The sequence below is a fragment of the Haliotis cracherodii genome, unplaced genomic scaffold, assembly GCF_022045235.1.
Source record: "Haliotis cracherodii isolate W230 unplaced genomic scaffold, xgHalCrac1.p SCAF_6, whole genome shotgun sequence".
NCBI classification, from domain to species: Eukaryota; Metazoa; Mollusca; class Gastropoda; order Lepetellida; family Haliotidae; genus Haliotis; species Haliotis cracherodii.
Window position 1 is genome coordinate 39101573 of NW_027266319.1, and position 22532 is coordinate 39124104.

A 22532-nucleotide genomic window follows, 5' to 3' on the forward strand; every position below is an offset into this window, starting at 1 on the left:
TTATCTTACCTGAGGAGTCGTACGCCATGGTAATCGTACCATCCTCGTGACTTCCCTCGGTGTTCGGTAGGATTGTGCCGAGGTCGACAAACTCGCCACGCCAGATTTTTTCCCTCACCTGTTGTTTGACGTGTGCGTCTATTCCAAGCCTTACCTGTTGGTTTGCGCTAACCGGGCCGGGTGCTGAATGTTCCAGCAACTGGAGTATTTTTTCCAGTTGCTCGTTTACCTGGGTAGCCGAGTTGGCAGCCTGCGCTGCATTTAAGAGCTGCGCAGATTGCACGTTAATTGTGTTGCCACCTTCGATATTTCCGTAATTGGAAGACTCACCATCAGCTGTTGCCTCCTGCATAATGTGTACTCCCGGGGTTTGTCTCCTGGTTGTCCTGGCCTGCTTGGCTCCCCTCACAAGCTTTTGGTTGACGGCTGATCTTCTCTTGGGAGGCATCACGAAAGGTCGAGGTGGTGAGTTGGTATTCCACAAGTGTAAAATGTCCCGAGGATGAAGTTCGGGAGTAGAACGAAATAAATGCGATACGGCGACTGCTGAAATAGGTTGTATTCAAAGCGTAATCGGCGAAACGGTCGCGATTGTGTGAATGCGATACAGATAGCGTTGAAATAGATGTTATTCAAAGTGTAATCAGCGAAACGGTCGTGACTGGGTGCAAAGGAAACGTACAAAGCGAAAGCGATTAGATACAGCGAAACGCGTGTGTACTTGAAGAGGGTCGGTGCGCGAATGACGGGCTTTAACAAAGGCGGGATGATATTTATTATAGTATACAATATTACAATGCATATATAGATCTATATTTTAAAATTGTATTCAGCATATTAATTATATTTTATTATATACGCCTAAAAAAAAGAAACGCAAAGCCAGATTTGTGTGAGGTAGGAAAATACATTCATTTAAGAAACCGTACAAGGAATTGAGCCAAAATGTTGTGGAGAGAACACTTTGTAATCTCGATTTTTCTAATTTTTATCAAAATATGACAAATATTATTTTGAAAAAATTATGAAAAAGGATCGGTATCGGTGATCAGTAAGAATTGGAACCTAGGTAAAAAATTGAAGTGTTTATTTGTACGTTTTGACGGAAAATTTGACGAAAAATCAACTCTCTGTCTGTAGAATGAAAATTATCAAAATCCTTATTTCTGAAAAAATTGAATGGTAGATTTTCTTGAAATCATGATTAAAAACCCATGAAGATTATGGAATACTTCACTAATATTTCAATGTAACCAAAAATGTCATGATACACACAAGTGAAAATTTCGATGATACTAATTCGCATAAACTTTAAACACACATAGTTCTTTAATCGGACCAATGTAACTGAGGACTTGCTTAATCCTCCTCTTCATAAACTGATGCATTATTTACAATTTTGTTGACTGTGTGTCCACCATCTTGGTTTTGAAGTCTGCGTCACGGGTTATGATCGGCTATACTACAAAGGGGAAGCTAGCCAAGGACAATAGTAAAATCACAAAAACAGAAACACTGGTAGCTTTCTTACACATTCTAAGTAATGATAACTCTGTAAAAATCAAAACACAATGTCTTCATTCAGATAGTGAATTAGCCAAGATGCTTGGCGTGCCACAGCCGACTGACGAACCCCAGCTCTGGCAATTAGCACGTCTCACATCAGTGAAGGCAATCAGAGCAGACTGCTTATCCTATCTGTATACGTCTTTGGTTTGACCTTTGTACTTAAGCATGTGACCCATGAAGATCTGGGGTAGAATAGGTATTCAGCAACCAAGGCTTGCTGTAAAAAGCGACTATGCTTGTCGAAAGAAGCGACTAACAGGATCAGGTAGTCAGACTGATACATGACATTGTATCCCAATTGCATGGATCGATGCTCATGATGTCAATCACTGGATTGTCTGCCCCAGGCTCGATTATTTACATACCGCCATAAAATAGCTGGAATATTGCTGAATGTGGCATGAAACAACAAACAAATCAAAACAAAAAACTAACATATGATCCTTACACAGTCACAAAGAAGCTAAAACTTGATCCCAAAGATGGCAACTGAAATTGTTCAAAAGATTCAAATACAGTTTTCAATTTTGCAGCCACAACAGCCATATGGAAAAACCTATTTGTTGTTCAGTCATTTTTGTCCACATTTTGGATGAGATACTTTTTACCAGTTTTAGCTAACCTGAACTTAATGTTGTCTGTCATGTTTCGGTTCCATTCTATCCAATTTAATCAATTGTTCAAGGCAATATGTAGTTTAGCTATATGGAATTTTATACCATATTGAACATTTGGACGTTGATAACATTTTGAGGCGACTGTGCTTGTCGTAAGAAGCGAATAACGGGAACGGGTGGTCGGGCTCACCGCTTTGTTGATGCATGTCATAGATCCCAATTGTGTGGAACGATGCTGATGATATCAATCACTGGATTGTCTGCTCCAGACTCAATTATTTACAGACCGTCGTCATATAGCTGGAACATGCTGAGTGCAGCGTTAAACAACAAACAAACAAACATAAGATTTTGGTGCCCATAAGTTATTCTCTCCATATGCATTCAGTTTGCTGTAGAGACACATGTCCAAGGAAGATTACATTTTGCAAACATGTTGCTAGTACTGACTGTTCATTAGTTCATATTTTGAAATCTTGTCTCATGGTCTGATCTTCCACATATTCCAGAAGAAATCAGTGAAACTACACTCAGCTTTGAGGCTCTATGTGTGACAACATTGATCTGATTTGACTGATTTTTAATGCTTTCTTTTTAGGATGGAAAGGCCTTTCCGTGATGTCATATGCTGCCTTCCCTGGCCTGCTCCAGAAATGTCTGTTGAGGCATTTCCCAGAAGGTAATGCTAAACTCCCTTCCCCATCCTTGGATGTCAGCTGGCTCAGGCAAGTGTGGACCTATATTACAGCCCGTGGATTTGATGTTGTATCTGTATTCAGTGGTTTTCCTATTGTGCCAGATATTGATTCTTCCGGCAGAGGAAGACTCCACAGCATCGAGGATGTCTTTATTGCTCAGTCAGTGAGGCACTCTGAATCTTTACCTCCAAATGTAGGTGCAGCGCTGCAGAAACTAGGCATTGTCCATTTAATATATGTTCCTGACTTTGTGCTGAAAAATTCATATGTTCTTGGGACAATCATTCAGTACTCAAATCCAGTTGGTGTTGTAAGAGCATTAGAGAAAGTATACAGGAGGAAACTTATCACAGCTGTACAACTGTTCAACTCCGAATCCTCCAAACAGGAAAAGTCTGCTTTGGTTGCCTACATTAGCACCTGCCAGTTGTCCGAGGGAAGTAAAGCAGTGTTGAGGAAGTTACAGCTATTTACTGCGACAGACAACAGTGATTGTTCAGTGGAAACCTTATGTACTCTGGCTCCTGATGAACAAATACCTGTACCCTACCCAGAGAGGTACATCCAGTGTTCATCTGCTGCAGTGAGACACCTGGCACTGACACTTGGTGCAACAGAAAGGCCATTTCTTGATGTCAGTCGTCGAATCCTTCAAATGATGCAGGATAACAGAACAGAATATACAGAAAGTCATATGGTAGATTTTATGGAGTTTCTCATGGAGAATCACCTTCATATTGTGAATGAGACCAGGCAAATTGCTTCAGAGGTACGGTTCCTTTCATCCAGTGGAGGGTCATCTGGACTGAGAGCTTTTGATCTGTTTAGCCAAGATGACCCATTCCTGAAAGACTTATTCCTGGGAGAAGACAAATTCCCAGCAGATTGGCACACACGAACAGACAGACTGAGAAGAGGATTAGAAGCAATTGGTCTTAAAACAGAGAAAGAAGTTTCAGAAAGTGATGTTAGAACATCAGCAAAGACAATTGAGGAGCTTGTAATCAGGGGAATGGAATCTGAAGCAGGCCGTAAAGTAACAGCATTCATCACTTTCCTGGAAAGGAGCACAGACAGAATGGATACAATCAAACTATCTGACCTTCAGCATGTGCAATGCATCCCATGCATGCAGAAAATAATATCCAGATATCCCAAGTCTCTGTCATGGAAAGGAGAATCAGGACCCAATATCTTATCATCAGGAAAGGTTTTCAGTTCAAGATACTCATCTATCATTGGGTCTGTTAGTCCAGTTGCAAAAGAAACAACAGCTGCTGTTGAAGCAATTTTAGGACTTGATAGAGTTCCTCCAGTGTGTTCAGTAATGGAACATCTTCATAATCTTGGGACATCTTATGACAGTAGAGAATGTAATCCTTGTATGGACTTACTAAAGGACATTTACAGCTTCCTGAGTTCTCAAGATGTATCAAGTACAGAGAAGAACATGATGGAGTCATCACGATCTGTGTGGGTGGGAATAGAAGAAGGTTTCCACTCTCCCCGGTCAGTGTATTGTGAAAGATCTGATGCCGACCTGGAGCTGAAGCCTTACAGATACCAGCTGCCATCTCTGTTGCATGGCTGGGGTTCATTACTATGTAGCTATGGCTGCCACCAGAGACAAACACCTGACATGTTGGCCACTGTCCTGGAAGAAATAAAAGAAAAGCATGATGAATTAAAAAATGCCAACTTAAAGAAACCAACAGTTGTGCGACAAGATCTGAAGCTTGTTCTTCAAATACTGAATGAACTACAAGAACACCCTCAGAGACCTGACCATGTGTTGGTGCCAGTTCACCAAGCATCTGATGATTTCCTTCTCTTGTTGCCAGCAGAATACTGCACCTACTGCAATGCAGACTGGCTGCAGGATCAGATCTCTGTTGGTGCTGAAGAAGGTGAAGAAGAGGAAATATTTTATGTTCATGCTAACATATCAGAGCACACTGCACAACTGTTTGGAGTTTATTCCCTGACTAATCGTGTTATGGATGACACTGAAGACTTTGATATGGAGTATAATCAGTCAGAACCATTAACACGAAGACTGAAAAACTTGCTCCATGAGTACACAGATGGATTTTCTGTCCCAAAGGAGCTGATACAAAATGCAGATGATGCTGGCTCTACAGAAGTCTGCTTTATGTATGATGAGAGACAGAATCTGAATGCTAGAACTTTCCTCATGAATGAGAAGATGGCTGGTTTGCAAGGTCCAGCCCTCTGGGCCTACAATGATGCAAGTTTTACTCAAAGTGACTTTGCCAATTTAAAGAAACTTAGTGGTGCCACTAAAGAAGAAGACACAGCAAAGGTGGGAAAGTTTGGTTTGGGATTCAATTCTGTCTACAATCTAACTGATGTTCCAAGCTTCATAAGTGAAAATACCTTGGTGATATTTGACCCACACAAGTCATACTTAGGGAGAGCTGGACTGAAAGCAAACCTCCAAAGTGTAAAAAATCAGAGGATGTTGAGAAATATGAGTGGACAATTAAAACCATTCGAGGGAATATTTGGTTGTCAGTTCATGAAAAAGAGAAAACTTGACAGTATATGTCATGGAACGCTTTTCAGGTTCCCTTTGAGGACATCGGAACAGGCTGCAGCAAGTGAAATTAAAGACTTGTCCTACTCAAGGCAAGAGATGGAGAACTTTTTCCGAAAATTTGCAGAAGGATGTGGAAATCTTACTCTCTTCACACAGAATGTGTCATCCGTGAAGTTCTTCTATCTACCATGCGATGGAGACCCAAATGAACCAGAACTTCTCATCCATGTGACAAAAGCAATAAGGGACCAAAGAATCTTGTCACCTCCCAATTCCTTTCTTAATGGACCTAACGTGCTGTCACATGCAGCGGAAGAATGGAAAAAGGAAACAGAACTGTGCTTGAAAATAAGTGAAAAAAGTGATGTCCAGCTTGAAATATGTGACACAGACATGACGAGAATGCAAAAGCTAAAGGCTGGTGTAACCATTGTGTCATGGCTCATAACATGGGTAACTGGTCAAGGAGAATCTGAGCAGTTTGCTCGGTCTGGAAAGCTCAAAGGACTGCTTCCATTAGCAGCTGTTGCAATTCCACTGACTTTTGAAGATGGAAGACAATGTATATATAAAATGGACAAATGTCCTGAAGGGTTCTATAGAGAAGGACATTACTTTTGCTTTTTGCCTTTACCAGTGCACATTCCTTTTCCAGTACATATCAATGCACCATTTGCCTTGACATCAGACAGAAGACAACTGTGTACACAAACAGAAGATGACAAGACGAACTCTGAAGCTGAGTGGAACACTGCTTTGTTAAAAGATGCTACTTGTAGAGCATATGTAGCTTGTCTGGAACAATTAGAGATCACTGACCCTTCCACTGTTGGTCAATATTATGACTTGTGGCCTTCCATGCAAAGTGGACTGGACTGTATGGTACGAAGTTTCTATGAGCTTATAACACATGAGGCCCATGATGTGTTTCTGCATGATGACAATGGTAATCTGGAATGGTTGTCATTTCAAAGAATACATATTCTTGAACCTGCCTTTCGTTGGAAAGGTGAAATTGGAACAATTGCCTTCAAGGCAACATCACACTTTTTGAAGTCAGCAAATGAAAAAATGGTTGATCTTCCACAAAAACTTCTTGAACAGTTTTATTTGTCTGGACTGGAGTCAAGTGTTACTTCCAAGCTTATCACAACAGCAGAGTTTTTCAAGACAGTCTTTTTCCCAAACATACATGACAGTTACTGGAACCCAACAGAGAGAAATAGCTTGGTATTGTTTGCCCTAAAATGTGAGAATGAAAGTGTTCAAGACCTGATCAGAACATCAAGATGTATCCCAACAGAACCATCAGGTACTCTGAAAATGCCAGGTGAACTAGTTCATCCAAACATGCAGTGTGCAAGAATGTTTTCTGGAGAAGATGAATGCTTCCCTAGAGGATTTAGGCTTTGGGGAACTGACTTTTGTGACCTGAAGGTGATAGACATTCTAGGGAAGCATGGAATGATCCAAGACAGACTCCCATGGGATCTCCTTGTTGGGCGAGCAATATCAGTAGAGAAACTAGCTGAAAAGGATGCCAAAGCAGCTCACGAGAGAAGTGGTAAGATCCTTGTGTATCTTGGCAACCAGTTCCAGTATGGACAGAAACATATTGCCACCTGTCCAGAGGCTACAAAATCTACATTACAAGACATATCCTTTCTACCTGTTAAACAATGCCCCTCATCATGGCCTATAAAGTGGAAAGCAGATGATATGAAAGGAAAATTATTTGCGTGTCCAAGGGAACTGTATTTGAAGAAAGTGTCAAACTTAGTTGCCTCTTCACAGTTAATATTTGATGACTGTTTTGACAGTTATTTAAGAATGGACATGGAAGTTTTGTCTTTGCTTGGTGTGAAAGGAAAGGAAGATGTTGACCTGGAAATAGCTTCAGAACAATTGTTTCTGGTTTCAAAAGCCATGAATGCATTGACTAAAAATTCATCTTTCTATGAGCTTGAGAAATTGTGCAAAGATATATACACATTCCTGAACTCTAGGTGTGATGAAGATGATGCTCATATCACGACGATACAGCAACTTTTACAACAGGAAGAGACTGTGCTAGCAAGAAAGCAGATGGTTGAACCAAAGCATGCTGCTTTCGAACTGCCAGTTGATTTATCACCTTATTTGCATCAAGTTGATAAAACCATAGTTGGCCATCAACTGCTTTTGCAGAGCATTGGGGTTAAAAATAAGTTTGAAGTATCTGATCTGCTAGATGTTATGCAGAACATATCCAGAGATACAGGTTCACAACAACTTTCAGAGGATCTGTTGATATGGTTTGGGAGAGCTACTCAGCATCTTTTAGAGCTTGACACATCATGTTTTGATCAAGAAGAGTTTGATCTTTCACTTCCAAATTATGAAGGATTTTTGTTAAAAGCAACCTTACTATGCATTGATGATTATGGATTTGTTGATAAAAATGAATCAATGGAATTGGTGCATCCACGTATACACCAAAAGGCAGCCAAGTTGTTAGGTGTGAAGGGAAAGCGAGATGTTCACCTGGAAGGACACATTTCTCATTTTTCCTCAGAATTTGGTCAAAGTGAAAAACTTACAACACGATTAAAACGAATTCTGAGTGGGTACCCATGTGACTCCTCAGTCATGAAAGAACTGCTACAGAATGCTGATGATGCTGGAGCTACTGAACTGATGTTCATAAAGGATTTCAGACATCTGCCAACAGAAAAATTGTTCTGTGATGAATGGGCTTCCCTGCAAGGTCCAGCACTGTGTGTCTTCAATGACAGTTTCTTCACAGAAGATGACCTTGAAGGTATTCAGAACTTAGGTGTAGGAAGTAAGAGTGATGATCCTGTAAAGACTGGGCAGTACGGTGTTGGGTTTAATGCTGTTTATCATCTCACTGATGTGCCCTCCTTCATCACTGTTGGCCCTGGAATGGAAAAATCTATATGTGCCCTTGACCCTCATATGCAATATGTACCAGGGTGCAAATCTGGAAAACCTGGAGTGAGAATATCACAGCTTGACAGGATAAGAGACACTTATGCAGATAGCGTCTCTGGCTATCTGGAAGATAAAGTCAGAACTGACACAAAAGGAACACTGTTCAGATTTCCCTTGAGGACACGGGAAATGGCAAAACAGTCAAAGATCAAAGACAAAAAAGTTGACCCAGATGATGTCAACAAGCTCTTAGAGGAATTCAAGAATGATATGTTTGACACTCTCCTATTCCTCCACAATGTTAAGAAGATATCTATTGCCAGTGTAAACAGCTTTGGTAATTTCAAAGAAGAATACTGGGTTAAAGCAAGTCTGAGTGAAGAAGATATTTCTGAACATAAGGGTTTCCTTTCTCACTTGAGGAAACAGACTGATAAAATAAGAGATCCTTGTGCTGGCATTGGCCTTGATGCTGTTTCTTCTTTGGAAGCTGAATTGTCCCTCAGTGTTGAAGATTCTCAAGGTAGACAGCAAGATTGGATGGTGTTTCACCATTCTGGATTTTCTAAAGAAAAACCTATTCCAGAACCTGTAAATGAAGCCTGGGAAAATGGGGATATTTGTCTTTTACCACGAGGTGGTGTTGCAGTGCCACTTACTACTGAAGGTAAAAGTATGATGGCGATCCAGGGGAAAGCATTTTGTACTCTGCCTCTGCCTATCACTACAGGGCTGCCTGTACATGTCAATGGTCATTTTGCCTTGGATCATGAGGCAAGACGAAACCTTTGGCATGGCAATAATGACTACCGGTCAATCTGGAATCGCCATATAGTTGATGCTATCATAATTCCAGCCTATATTCTGGCTATGCAGTCACTGAAAAAGAGAACTGGAATGTTCAAGGAAAAGTCACTGAGATGTCAATATGAAAGTCTCCATTACTATTATAGTTTCTTTCCAGACAGGACTGAGAAAACAAGTGGAGTTTGGAATGATGTCGTTATTTCATTCTACTCAGATATCTTTTTTAACAAAAGAAAGCTCTTTGGAATTGTGAAACCTGGAAAAGGAATGTTTTCAGATTTCAGCAAGGAAGAAAGTAAAAGCAACAAAGCACAAAAAAAGGAAGATATGAACTGTAAGGTTTTGTGGGTTCCAGCTTCATGCGGTAAAGGATATTTCAATGTACTGGAAAGCCTTTTCCCTCAAAAGAAAACCGAAACTGGTGAAATCTCACAATCTGACACTGACGGAGGAAAAGCATGGACTGTGTTATTTCCACAGATGCATGAATTCAAGCAGGAAAATGACAAAGCATGGCAGCTTACAGAGATTCTAAAAGACTTGAACATGAATGTGATAGATGTTCCATGCAGGATTTATGAAAATGTCAGAGACATTTGCACTGAAGGTGAGAAGAGCCTTGTGACACCAGAAAGTGTCATACAGTTTCTAAAATCACAGACAGTTGACACCAAAGAAAGGTGTAATCTTGGGTCTCTGCCTCTGGAATTAGAATTCACATCTTTGAAGAGTATCAAATCACTAACATTATTGACAAAATTCTGTGAAATGCATCCTGAGTTTGGTTCTGAATTGCAAACTTTGCCACTTGCACTGACTGAATCCCAGCAATTGCATTGTTTTGATGCTACAAAGCCATTGTTTGTGACAAGACGCACACATCTGTTTTATAAAACTCCAGATGTGTTGCTGCACAACAGTCTAACTCATAGGTATAAAAAATACCTCAAAGACTCTGATTGTATAAAAGATCTTGATGTTACTTCATTGGCATGTTTGACTGAAAAAACATTTTCCAAAGATGTTTTGCGAACTGGCAAACCAGTTCTGTGGGAGGACTCCATAGAACATCCAACCAAGGAATGGATCTTTATGTTTTGGGATTACCTGTCTCAGCAAATATGCAATAAAAGGAAAGAACCGACTTTTGACACACAGGAGTTTTTGGCTGAGCTAGATAACTGGTCATTGTTTCCAGCGATAAAGCAAGGGGAGAGCACTCTTTTACTGTATGGAATAAAAAATAGCAAATGTGTAATCTATCATCATCATTCACATAAGCACCAACTGTGTGAAACTGCTTTGCTAAATATGAAAGTTCCAATGCTTGAGACATCATTGTTTCATCCGTTTACTTCTTTCAGCGATATCATTGAAGTAACCTCATCCATTGCTGCAAGTGTGGAGAGACCAGACAGCATATTGAAATTATTATCAGACTTTGATTTCAATGATTGTCCTGATATTACTGCAGATGACAGTTTGGCTGTTTTAGAGTACTTCAGTGTAAACATTGAAAAACTCTGTGAACAACATGGTGAACAGTCTGCACAACAACTTCGGAGACTTCCTATCTTTGAGTCTATGTGTGGACAGCAAGTTGCTATACAAGATGACAGTGAGGTGTTAGCAGTTGAAGACTCTTGTTTCATACCACCTGATGGTTTCAGTGAATTGATCAGAAAATCAGGTGTACTGTTTCTTAAGAAGCGTGTTGCATGTAGAAATATTTATGAAAAACTGAATATAGAGACAAAGACACGAGTGGATTTGTATGCCAATTACATCCTTCCAAACTTTGAATATATGTCAAGTTCCGCCCAGCTTGCACATTTGGAATTCCTTCGTGATACCTTATTGCCCTATTATGAAGAACTGGGTGTACCAGAAGGACTAATAGACAGGCTGAGAGAATTAAGATTCATTGAAACCAATGAAGGCTTACGTCAGTGTGCTAACAATTTTTTCAGTCCTTATGAAGAAGTTTTCAAAGTGATGTGTGACCCATCGGTGTTCCCACCATCACCATTTGATGAACTGACCTGGCAAAGATTCTTAAAATGTGCTGGTTTGAAAACAGATGTTTGCTCTCAACAGTATTTAACCTATGCTAGAGAAGTCGAAGATCTTGGTAGCAAAGGTATTACTGAAGATGTGTGCAAGAAGTCTAAAGTTTTGTGCAATTACTTAAAAGTCCACCATGAAAGATTTCAAGAGCAACTGTCCCAAATTGGAAAGATCAAGTTTGTGTTGCCTCATACTGTAAAGGAAGAGTTAACAGCAATACATCCTCAACTGGATGATGGCAAACATCTAGTTTCCTACTGTGAATCACTAGCCCCTGACAACTGCCACTGTATCTGGACTAGCTGTTCAATGTTCCACAGGGATACATACCCACTTTCATGGAAATCGATGCCTAACACAACACTCTGTTCTGCACTTGGCATCAGAACAACACCTGATCCAAAAGACGTAACAACACATTTGCAAAACATATGCAGGTCTTTTGAAGAACTTCAGAACCAGAATTCTGTAGAAAGATTATCCAAGTTAAGAAGTATTGTTGAAAGAGTCATGATATCAATTTACAAATATTTACAAAAGGCTGGAGTCAGTGATTGGATGAAGCAACAGCTTAAAGACTTTTGCACAATCTACATTCCAGAGAAGAACTGTATGGTTCCAGCTTCAGAAGTTGTAAAAAGAATTCGTTCTAATGAGATTGTGAAAGGATATGTTTATGTAATGCCAGACACATTAAATGACTTTTGGAACGTCCTTCTTGAACTTGGTGCCTCAGAGGAGGCACATGCTAACCTTTATGCATGTGTGCTGGAGAAACTGTACAAACAGACACACATGCAGAAACTGAAAGAAAATGATCTGCTTGCAGCAGAGAAGGCCATTGAGCTCATGTTTACTTTCATGAAAGTGCAAAACAAGACAAATACACCCATGTTAGACTTGCCTACATTGTATCTACCAGATGCTAACTTGACATTAACAGACTCTTGTAAACTGGTCTTTATTGACAATAACTATTTCTCTGGAAGAGTTCAGTCTCTTGATTTGCAGTATTTTCTGGGATTTGAGAAGTTTCCTGATTTGAATAGTGATCCACTTCGTCACATAAACATTCTACCTGTGGGCTATCAGCTGACAATGCTGTCATCTTTAGTCCAAGAAAATGTCACTGATGAGAGCAAATTGAAAGCATGTCCACGTCAATTATCTCAGGAATATATGGAGATCATACATGAGTCAGAATTTGTTAGTGCAGTTATGAGACTGGTCAATCATGAACTGTTACGTCGCAGTCAACATCTGGACCAAACTGAAGCAAAGACAATTGAAGAACAACTGAGGAAGCTAGAAATTCATCAAGTTGAGAACTTACACACAGAACTGAGAGAGAAAGATGGTGTTCAAATACCCCGTAGCGAAGACAAAAAACACAGTATGGAAGAACACTTTAATGCAAAAGTATACCTATTCATTGACAATGACATTGACTCAGATGATTTATGTAGTGCCCTGACATCAACTGTTGATTCTTTGACTTCAAATAGACTAGGAAATTCAAGTCATCACATTAATCATCTATTGAAATACAACCCAGAAACATACCAGGGTCATTTGGATGAAAACGGAATACGGCCATATAATCATGTTTGCAAAATGAGAGAAAACATTGCTTTTCCTATTCCCGGGACATTGATCCAAGAAGATATGCACTGGCTTCTGGACAACAATTTCCATGCCTTTGATGAATGGGAGTATGTTGGACTGGAGGTATATGATCCTGTCATTGACACAGATGCAAAGAAGGGAGATGATGAAGAGGTCAAACCAGAATATATTTATGCACTTGTGAAGAAAATCTTGCCAAAGGAAACTTCATGGATCAGGGGGCAGTATCTGGTCACACTTAAGAATGGCCATCTAGAGACCATACCTGGAACAAAACTGTATAAAATATGGAATAATAATCAGGATAAAAACATTGCAACAGAAGAAATGTCCACTTCTCCCGATGAACTGCTTAAGCTTGAGCATAGAGACCTCAAGACAGTATTAAGGGAAATCAGAGATATTCTGACAGAAACCTGGCGAACATGTACTGACCCGAAGGAGAGAAACAGGGTAAAGAAAAGATTGTATATAACTTGGCATCCGGATAAGAATCTTGGGGAAGAAAATTTTTGTACTGAAGTGTGTCAGAATATTGAGTTATATGTGACAAAACTTGACAAAGGGCAGAGAATCACCGAAGATGGCGATGTTGATGACATGCAATCACATTCATCCTTCTTTGAACATATGAAGAAGAGAAGTTCACATCAAAGGGATCAGTACAAACAATGGAAGCAAGACCAAACATTCGACAATCGTCACCACTCTGCCAGGAATAAAGTTCATCCTCAACCACAGGAAGCAAAACGGTGGCTCAGACAGGCATCATGTGACTTGCGGTCAGCCAGAGACACTCTCCATCTTGGTAGAGATTTTAATTGGGTGTGCTTCAAAGCTCTGAAGGTAAGGTTGTTTGACAATACATGTATACTGAAATTTTGGATATGATCAATGATGTAATTGTAGGTCGCAATGGAAACTTTGGATTATATATCAACTTTGTGTGTTTGTATCACATTCGATGATATACAGTCAGTCTATCACTACAAATGAACACAAAATGTGTATTATTGACACAGAAACTCACTTTGTTTTATATTCGACCCCAATCCCCTTTTCCTTGTTTTACAAACGTTTTTCAACTACACAGAACCAACTTTATGGTTTTATTGTGAGCATTAGTTACTTAGCTTATTCCGTACAAAAATTACACGTATTTATTTGTTGGGGTCATCAGTTTGTTCACTATTGGAATCAAACTGTGTGCTCTTCCAATCACTTTATACGTTAGAATATCATAAATGTACCAAATGAACAGCGTAGAGTTGAACACCAGTGTCTGAAACTCAAATGTTTCAAATGCCATATCAACCTCACAATCCTGTTCAAGCAAACTCTTACTATGTTTATCACTATTTTAACATGGATGTGTCAAATAGCCGGTTGTCTCAACTAGGTCTGGGACGAGTCCAAATTTACTACCCGGGTACCCACACCCCTATTATCCGATCCTACCCGGTACCTGCTGTTGGTGTCAAGAGATAGGTACAAAATGTGTGATTGGGAATAGTTAGACAGTAGCCCTGGCAGAATGTATTCAGATACACATATAAAACTATGTGGCCATACAAACACTCAAGTTCTAGCTTTGTTCAAACATATATAAGGCAGAAGGAACGTGTTCATAGTCATGAAGAAATGCGAACATTAGAGACTTAAAATTGTCGTGTAACCATGTAGTTATATAGTGAATTTTTACCATGAAACAATATAGTAACTAGTGACTAACCACGGGTCCAGTGGGTGGTACCTGGTTCCTACTCAGTACCCACCCGACCCGAGTATCCGAGTTACCTGTCCAAGCCCTAGTCTCAACCTTAGTTTATAGACTCGAGACTTAGAAATAAGTTAAAACTTACTAACTCAAACCTTTTGAAAAACACAACTTAACACAAGTTAGAATATATATCAAGTATATTTACCTAAACGCTCCATGGGGTGAAACACCAAAGATGGAAACCAATGACATCTACACAATTAAAATTAAGTCTCTAACCAATTTATTGTTATGCCTTCTATCAGGAAAGAAATGATGATGGTTAAACATTTGAGACAGTCAGTACCAATGCATAACAGACGATCTTCCTTCATACGCATGATGTACCTTATTCTACGCAATAAGCGCTCAGGGCGCTCTCAAAATTAGAAATAGGGAGCTCTCATTAGAATATTATTTTGGTGAAAAAAAAGAAGCTGAAAGATCTTAAAAAAAAATGTGTTTTTTCTGACAGCCTGAAATGTTTATATACGATAGATATAATTTTCCAGAATTTAATTGCCCATAAGGGTGCATATAACACACGAGTTCGTATTATACACGAATAAATAAGTCTTGTGTACATTGATCAATCGGAAATGGTACAAATTGGGATTGTTCTCTAGCCAATATATCAGCAAATTTTGCCGTGGACATTTATTAGACCGGGGCGCTTATTACGTCGAATACGGTATTTATAGTTTTGCTGGGGATAAGGTGTAGGTGGATGCGTTTACATTGATCAATCGGAAGGGGTAGTAATCGGGATTATTCACTAGCCAATATATAAGCAAATATTGCCATGGGTGCTCATTAGAGCAGGGTGCTTATTACGTCGAAGATGGTATTATCAAATTGTGAAATGTGTGAGATGAATCAGGATAATGTTTAGGGTTTGAAAAAAATATAAATATTATATGAAATTAAATTGAAACACATGAAATTGTTTTTTCTGATATTTCTTTTCTGATGAGAAATACAGTCAATGTTCAGAGAATCCATGTCAGATTCTCTTTGCTCATTCACAAAGTTTTGATTTAAAGATGGGAATCCCTTTCTAAAAGAAACATAAGGCATCACACATACTTACTATTCTATTTTATTTCCTGTTGGTCATCGTGGGACCCCCATTTTTAATGCCTGGGACTCGACAAAAAATGTATTACTGAGAGTCCCAAGGACTTGAAAATATATTGAACTTGGAAAATTATGGAAAGTTTGCAAATCTGTAATTCTAGCTACAGTATTAAATAATATCTATGAGAATATTTGGTGTTAACCATCCTGGGCTCTTTTGATAAAAGGAGTTTGTCACTTCACTCTTAAATGAAACAGATTCAAAATGCACTGCCAGTAATGGTCATCTGCCAATGGTTATTCCACAGGGTCTTAAAGCCAAAATAGTGCTAAAACTAAACCACTCAAAGTCAGTGATGAACAGCAGTGTAGGAGTGGTATGTAATTGCCATGTAACTCTTGTTGAAAAAATTGTATTTTCATCAACGTTTGAACGAACATTGTGCATGGTTTTAATAAACGCTCTCCTTTAACAGTTTTCTGAGCATCCTGATCACTTATAGCAGCGAATTTGGTAGAGTATTTTTCCTCAGAACTAAAAGACCCGTGAAGATCTGGGGTAGAATAGGTCATTCACCCATGCTATGCGACTACCTGGATCGGGTGGTCAGTCTCCCTGAATGTCATCGATCCCAATTTTGTGAATCGATACTCATGATATCAATCACTGGATTTTCTGGTCCAGACTCGATTATTTACTGACCGCCGTCACATAGCTGGAAAATTGCTGAGTGCGGCGTTAAACAAGAAACCAACCAACCAACCAATCAGAATAAATAAGGCTTGGCTGAAAATTTGTGAACATGATATTGACAACAACTTTGTTTTGGTCACAATAATCTGCACTTAACATTGGCCATTGCATGTTGACATAATTGCGGAAAAAGGTTACTAAGCGATACATATCAGAAGAAACTGCTTAACTGGTACCAGACATTGCCAAATGCATTGATACTTTGGTACTGTCAGGTTAAAATGATATTGTGTAGAGTTCAAGCTCAACAAACGTCAGTTTTTATATTTTCCAAGGACATTTACTTTCATCCTTGTCGTTTGGTCCCCGGCCGGTTTGGTCGGCTCGGAGTCAGTATTATGTGTCTGAGTAGAGTATTTATGTTAAACTGCGGCTTGGTATCTCAGTGAGCTGGCAATATAAATCAGCCAGACTAGTACAAGCTGACACACACATGGACACACACACACGTGCATGCATGTAGCTATATAAGTGCAATAATCTTGGATGCAATGTTAAACCCCATTTCCCTCACCTTATCGTTGTCACAGTATTGGTTCCATGTTCCAGGCAGCTGAGAAGGCTGTCACAGCTGTCTGGTACAACAGGAATGCTTACAAGGCAGAGAAACTCCGGAAAACAGGCATCATCAAAGCGGCAGCTGGGTTGGAAAATGTCCGTTTTTCTGACTTAGTGACTCAGCTTCAAAATATAGTTGGCGACTATGACAGAATGCACTTTCCCGATAGGCTTACCTGTCCACTCATCCCAGCTGATGTATACACTGAAGGTACAGCAACACAAGCATGTCAACTCGCAGAAATTGTTCTTATTCTAGCTGAAGAAATGTGAGGTGAGATACTTTTTTTATGCACATGTTTTGTTTGTTTGTTTGTTGTTTAATGCCGCAATATTCCAGCTATATGACAGTGGTCTGTAAATAATCGTGTCTGGACCAGACCATCCAGTGATTGATATCATGAGCATCGATCCATGCAATTGGGATATGAAGACATGCATCAACAAAGTCACAGAGCCTGTATTTAACAGCTGATCCTGGTAGTCGCCTCATACAACAAGCATAGTCGCATAGTATGGGTTGCTGAAGACCTTTTCTTAACTGAATCTTCACAGGTCTTATGCACATGTATGACCACTTATGTCAATACACCATATTATCCTTATTCTTGGACTTTTGTAATTTTCAAGTGCTTCTATGCATGGCCATGATATATGACTCGTATCATGGTTTGTTGCCAATTCACATCTCCAGACAAACATGCCACGTCAGTACCATAAAAGTATTCACTCTTGTCACTCACTCACTTTCTCCACTCACTCGGCTTGGAGTCAGTATACTGTGTCTGAGTGGGGTGTTTATGTTAAACCGTGGCATGGTATCTCAGTTGGCTAGCACAAGAAAACTTTGAACACACCTTGCTGACTTTGTTCATGCATGTCATAATATCCAATTTGCATAGATCGATGTTTGTGATGGATTCCTGGATCATACAGCTGGAATATTGCTGAGTGCAGTTTAAAACGACAAACAAACAATAAGTATTGACTTAGCTATCATATAACCATATTTACTTCTGTTTGTTTGTTGTTTAACGCCGATGTGGGCATTATCCCAGCTATTCGAAGGTGGTCTGTAAATAATCAAGTCAGGACCAGACAATCCAGTGTCTGAAATCATGAGCATCTATCCAAGCGATTGGGATATATCAACCAAGTCAGCGAGTCTGACCACCTGGTCTTGTCAATCATTTCTTACGACAAGCATAGTCGCGAAACATGGCAACCATGGCTTTCTGAAGACCTATTCTACCTCGGGTCTTCATGGGTCAATTTTTACTTCTGACACAAGTTATGTTGAAATAGTGATCCCATCAGTACCCAACTTCTGTTATGTTGAAGTAGTGATCCCATCAGTACCCAACTTCTGTTATGTTGAAGTAGTGATCCCATCAGTACCAACTTCTGTTATGTTGAAGTAGGGATCCCATCAGTACCCAACTTCTGTTATGTTGAAGTAGTGATCCCATCAGTACCCAACTTCTGTTCTGTTGAAGTAGTGATCCCATCAGTACCCAACTTCTGTTATGTGGAAGTAGTGATCCCATCAGCACCAACTTATGTTATGTGGAAGTAGTGATCCCATCAGTACCCAACTTCTGTTATGTTGAAGTAGTGATGCCATCGGTACCAACTTCTGTTATGTTGAAGTAGTGATGCCATCAGTACCAAATTCTGTTATGTTGAAGTAGTGATGCCATCAGTACCAAATTCTGTTATGTTGAAGTAGTGATCCCATCAGTACCCAACTTCTGTCATGTTGAAGTAGTGATCCCATTGTTACCAACATCTGTCATGTTGAAGTAGTGATCCCATCAGTACCCAACTTCTGTTATGTTAAAGTAGTGATCCCATCGGTACCCAACTTCTGTTATGTTGAAGTAGTGATCCCATTAATACCCAACTTCTGTCACATTGAAGTAGTGATCCCATCAGTACCAACATTTGTCATGTTGAAGTAGTGATCCCATCGGTACCCAACTTTTGTTATGTTGCAGTAGGGATCCCATCAGTACCCAACTTCTGTTATTAGGAAGTAGTGATCCCACCTGTACCAACTTCAGTTACATTGAAGTAGTGATCCCATCAGTACCAACTTCTGTTATGTGGAAGTAGTGATGCCATCAGTACCCAACCTCTCTTACGTTGAAGTAGGGATCCCATCAGTACCAACTTCTGTTCTGTTGAAGTAGTGATCCCATTGGTACCAACTTCTGTTATGTGGAAGTAGTGATCCCATTGTTACCAACATCTGTAATGTTGAAGTAGTGATCTATCAGTACCAACTTCTGTTATGTTGAAGTAGTGATCCTATCTGTACCCAACTTCTGTTATGTTGAAGTAATGATCCCATCAGTACCCAACTTCTGTTATGGTCTGTTGATTGAGCTATCTGAAGTCCACGCACATGCGCAGCTTTCCACTTTTCTTGCGCACCAATACAACATTAGATCACCAAGGTGAAAAGGACTGACGGATGATGCCACTTGCAAGAAGTTGTTGGAGATGCTCCTTCACTTCTTGGTACATGGCTGGTGGAATTTGTCTGTGCCTCTGCTTAAAAGGTCCTTCAGTCTCTAGGTCAATCCTATGCTTCACTTCACAAGCCCAATGTCCTTTTCTCCAATAGAAAATACACCTAGAAACTGAAATAGTTTCCGTCCCAAGCCTGAGCTGTTCAGGTGTAACTGCAGTCTCATTGAAATCCATTAAGTCCATGACCTGTTGACCTTCACCTTGAGGAAATGTCTCAGCTGGAAGATCCTCAATGGAGACAACTTGGAGTTCACATAGCAGGGCACGGGTTGGAATAGACACAGTTCTTGTGGTGACATTGGAGACATGAACTGGAACCATGATCTTCTCATCATGATGGAAAATGACAAGTGTAGGGGCAATGTCTAGATCAGATGGGATGGCAGAGTTTTTAGTCGGTTGTACAACAGCACATGTGTCTTTGTAGGCAATAGGCTTGTACAAGTATCCTTGGATAACTCTCTTGGTGTTAGGTGGAATGTGAAACGATTGTGTTCAGCACTTCGAATCTGACCTAAGGAGCAGTTTTGCCGTGCCAGTTCTCTTGTAAGAGCATATTACGGAACGCCATATACCATGGAGTATGAATATCAGCCTTTTGAAGAAATTTGTTTACATACTGTTGCTTACATTCATCCATGTAGCAAGATAAGATATTTGTACCTAACAGCACCGGAACTGTGGTGTTGTAAGGGGTATCAGGGACAACTAACATAAGACAAGGAAGCTTAGCTGAGGTTGCACCTGTACCCTGAACTTCAACTTCTATATACCTGTGGTAAGGTAGATGCTGGCCATCTGCACCCTCTATCTTCAGAATGGCATCTAGTGGCTGTAAATGTGTAGCTGATAGGGACTGAATGTAGAGGCTATGGGAAACTGTTGACACTGTTGACCCAGTATCTATCAGGGCTCTTGTCTCTATACCATTAACAAAAGCTGTTCCTTCATTAGGTTTACCCATCAGCTTGGATACCTGCTGATTACAGTTGGGTGGGCGTCTGTGTTCAAAGCCTACGATTTGCCTCGTCCCATAGGCATCTTCCTGTTTAAAGAAACGCTTGAGTGGTCCAATCTCACTCGACATCCATATTGTAGGTGTCCTGGCTGTTTACATCGGAAACAAATAGGCTCCTGGGTATCTGGATGTCTTGAGGGTTGCTAACCCTGAGGAGTTCCTGTTGTTGTTTGATGCCATCTTCTAACCTGAGTTCCTGTAGGGGGCAGTGACCATTGATGCTCCTGACGTAGGGATTGTGGATGCCAGTACGATTCTGATCCATGTGGTGTAGTAGCTCTCTGGCCGCTGTGTTGGTATTGCCGGGCTGTAGTGTTATCAGCTGGTTGACTATCCCTCTGCTTCTTCAGCTCAGCAACTTCAGTTGATAACTGTTTCAAGATCCCCTTGATCTCCTTCATCTCTGGATCCTTGGCTGCTACAGCGGCCCTATTGGGAGTTACACTCTTCTTCCCTGTTCTGGGTCCTCTCTGCTTCAGGTCAACCTATGCTGTTCGAAGGACTTGTAGAAGATGTTCGTAACTGCTACCCTGGTCAAATATATGTGCTGTGAAATCTCGAAGATCTGGCTTGGATCCTGACCACAGCTGGGTCCTCAACATCTCTCCTCTGCTTTCCTGTGAAATGGATCCCCACATCACGGTATTCCCAAGGATGACGTCATGATTTCAGTTACAGTTGAGGAAAGGATCCTCAAGGTTAATGACAGCAGGCTCGTCCTCACATCTCTGTTTAGGCCATGGCCTCACTGGGGGCTCCAATGTAGCAGGACTGGGTCCGATGCCCACAGACCACAGTCGCTATACGGTGTTCGTCAATGGCCAATATTTATTAGCAGAAATTTAATGTGATTTTAAAGAAAAAACACCCTGAAACAATCAGGTATACAATATAGCACATATAAACAATATACACATATCATAAACACAGATATATACATACAATTCATATGCATACTAGTATGATGAGATACAGTACATAGTATTGTTGTTAATGCACTGGGTAGAATATATTTATGTACATGTTAATAAGAAACGTATTCTGTCTTGATCAAATGCATACACTAGATAATGACATGTAAACGACAACATGTAAATGACTGCTCGGCGACTATGTCACCACAACCTGGGTTGAGACAGAGAAGGAGGCTTGGAACCATTTCAACAGCGACGGCCCTCGCACCAATAACCACCTGGAGGGATAGCATGGACGCTTAAAGAAATTAATCGGCAAAGCCCATCCAAACATCTTTGAGCAGATAAGATTTCTAGGAGCTGAACAGCAGAAGACTGTGATATACAATGCAGAATCGATCAACTGAAGACCAGACTGATCCAGGATGAAGTCAGCATAATTTTCTTTGCTGACTCAGTGTCTCATCTTATCAAATTGCCCATGACTTTTGTGAATCTTATATGTACGTCATCTTGTACATATACATTCAATTTTTTTGTAAATAAATCAATATTCCACCCTTATTGTCTTTTCTTCGTTCGTTTCAAATCCTGTTCCACTTTTTTACTTGCTCAAGTTGTTAAAATAACACTCGATACCCATTGTTTAACTAGATTGGCTGATTAAAATATTCGCAGGACTACGACCTCACTTTTTGCTAGTTTGTTTTCATACGACACAGGGGGTCTTCGTCCTGCGAATGAACCATGTGGAGTGACCACAGTCCTTAGGTGTCCAGCATACAGCATGACTGAGTACCCAATTTGAGTCACACCGTTACATCATATAATCAGCGTTTATATTTGATGATGCACTGAATTTATTTCTAAAACTTACAAGTCTTATTTGACGATCTTTACAGTTTTTTTATTAACACCCTCAGCATCATGTCGCATTTTACTTCACTCATTTGCCATCACAATTTCCATAACCTTGCACTCACACAAATTGATTTGCTGAAATCCCCAAACTTACAGAAAGAACACAATCTTAGAGAGA

The 22532-nt window shown here is 40.1% G+C and overlaps 1 protein-coding gene across 1 annotated transcript in view; it reads left to right on the forward strand.

Annotated features, from left to right (window-relative positions):
- LOC139445541 (sacsin-like) overlaps positions 1–22532 on the forward strand; it is a 51338-nt gene that overhangs the window by 23750 nt on the left and 5056 nt on the right. The window contains exons 6-7 of the mRNA XM_071226683.1: positions 2785–13724; positions 17018–17300. Coding sequence (XP_071082784.1) covers positions 2785–13724; positions 17018–17299 — 11222 coding nt within the window. The 3' untranslated portion in view covers position 17300. The remainder of the gene's footprint in view (positions 1–2784; positions 13725–17017; positions 17301–22532) is intronic.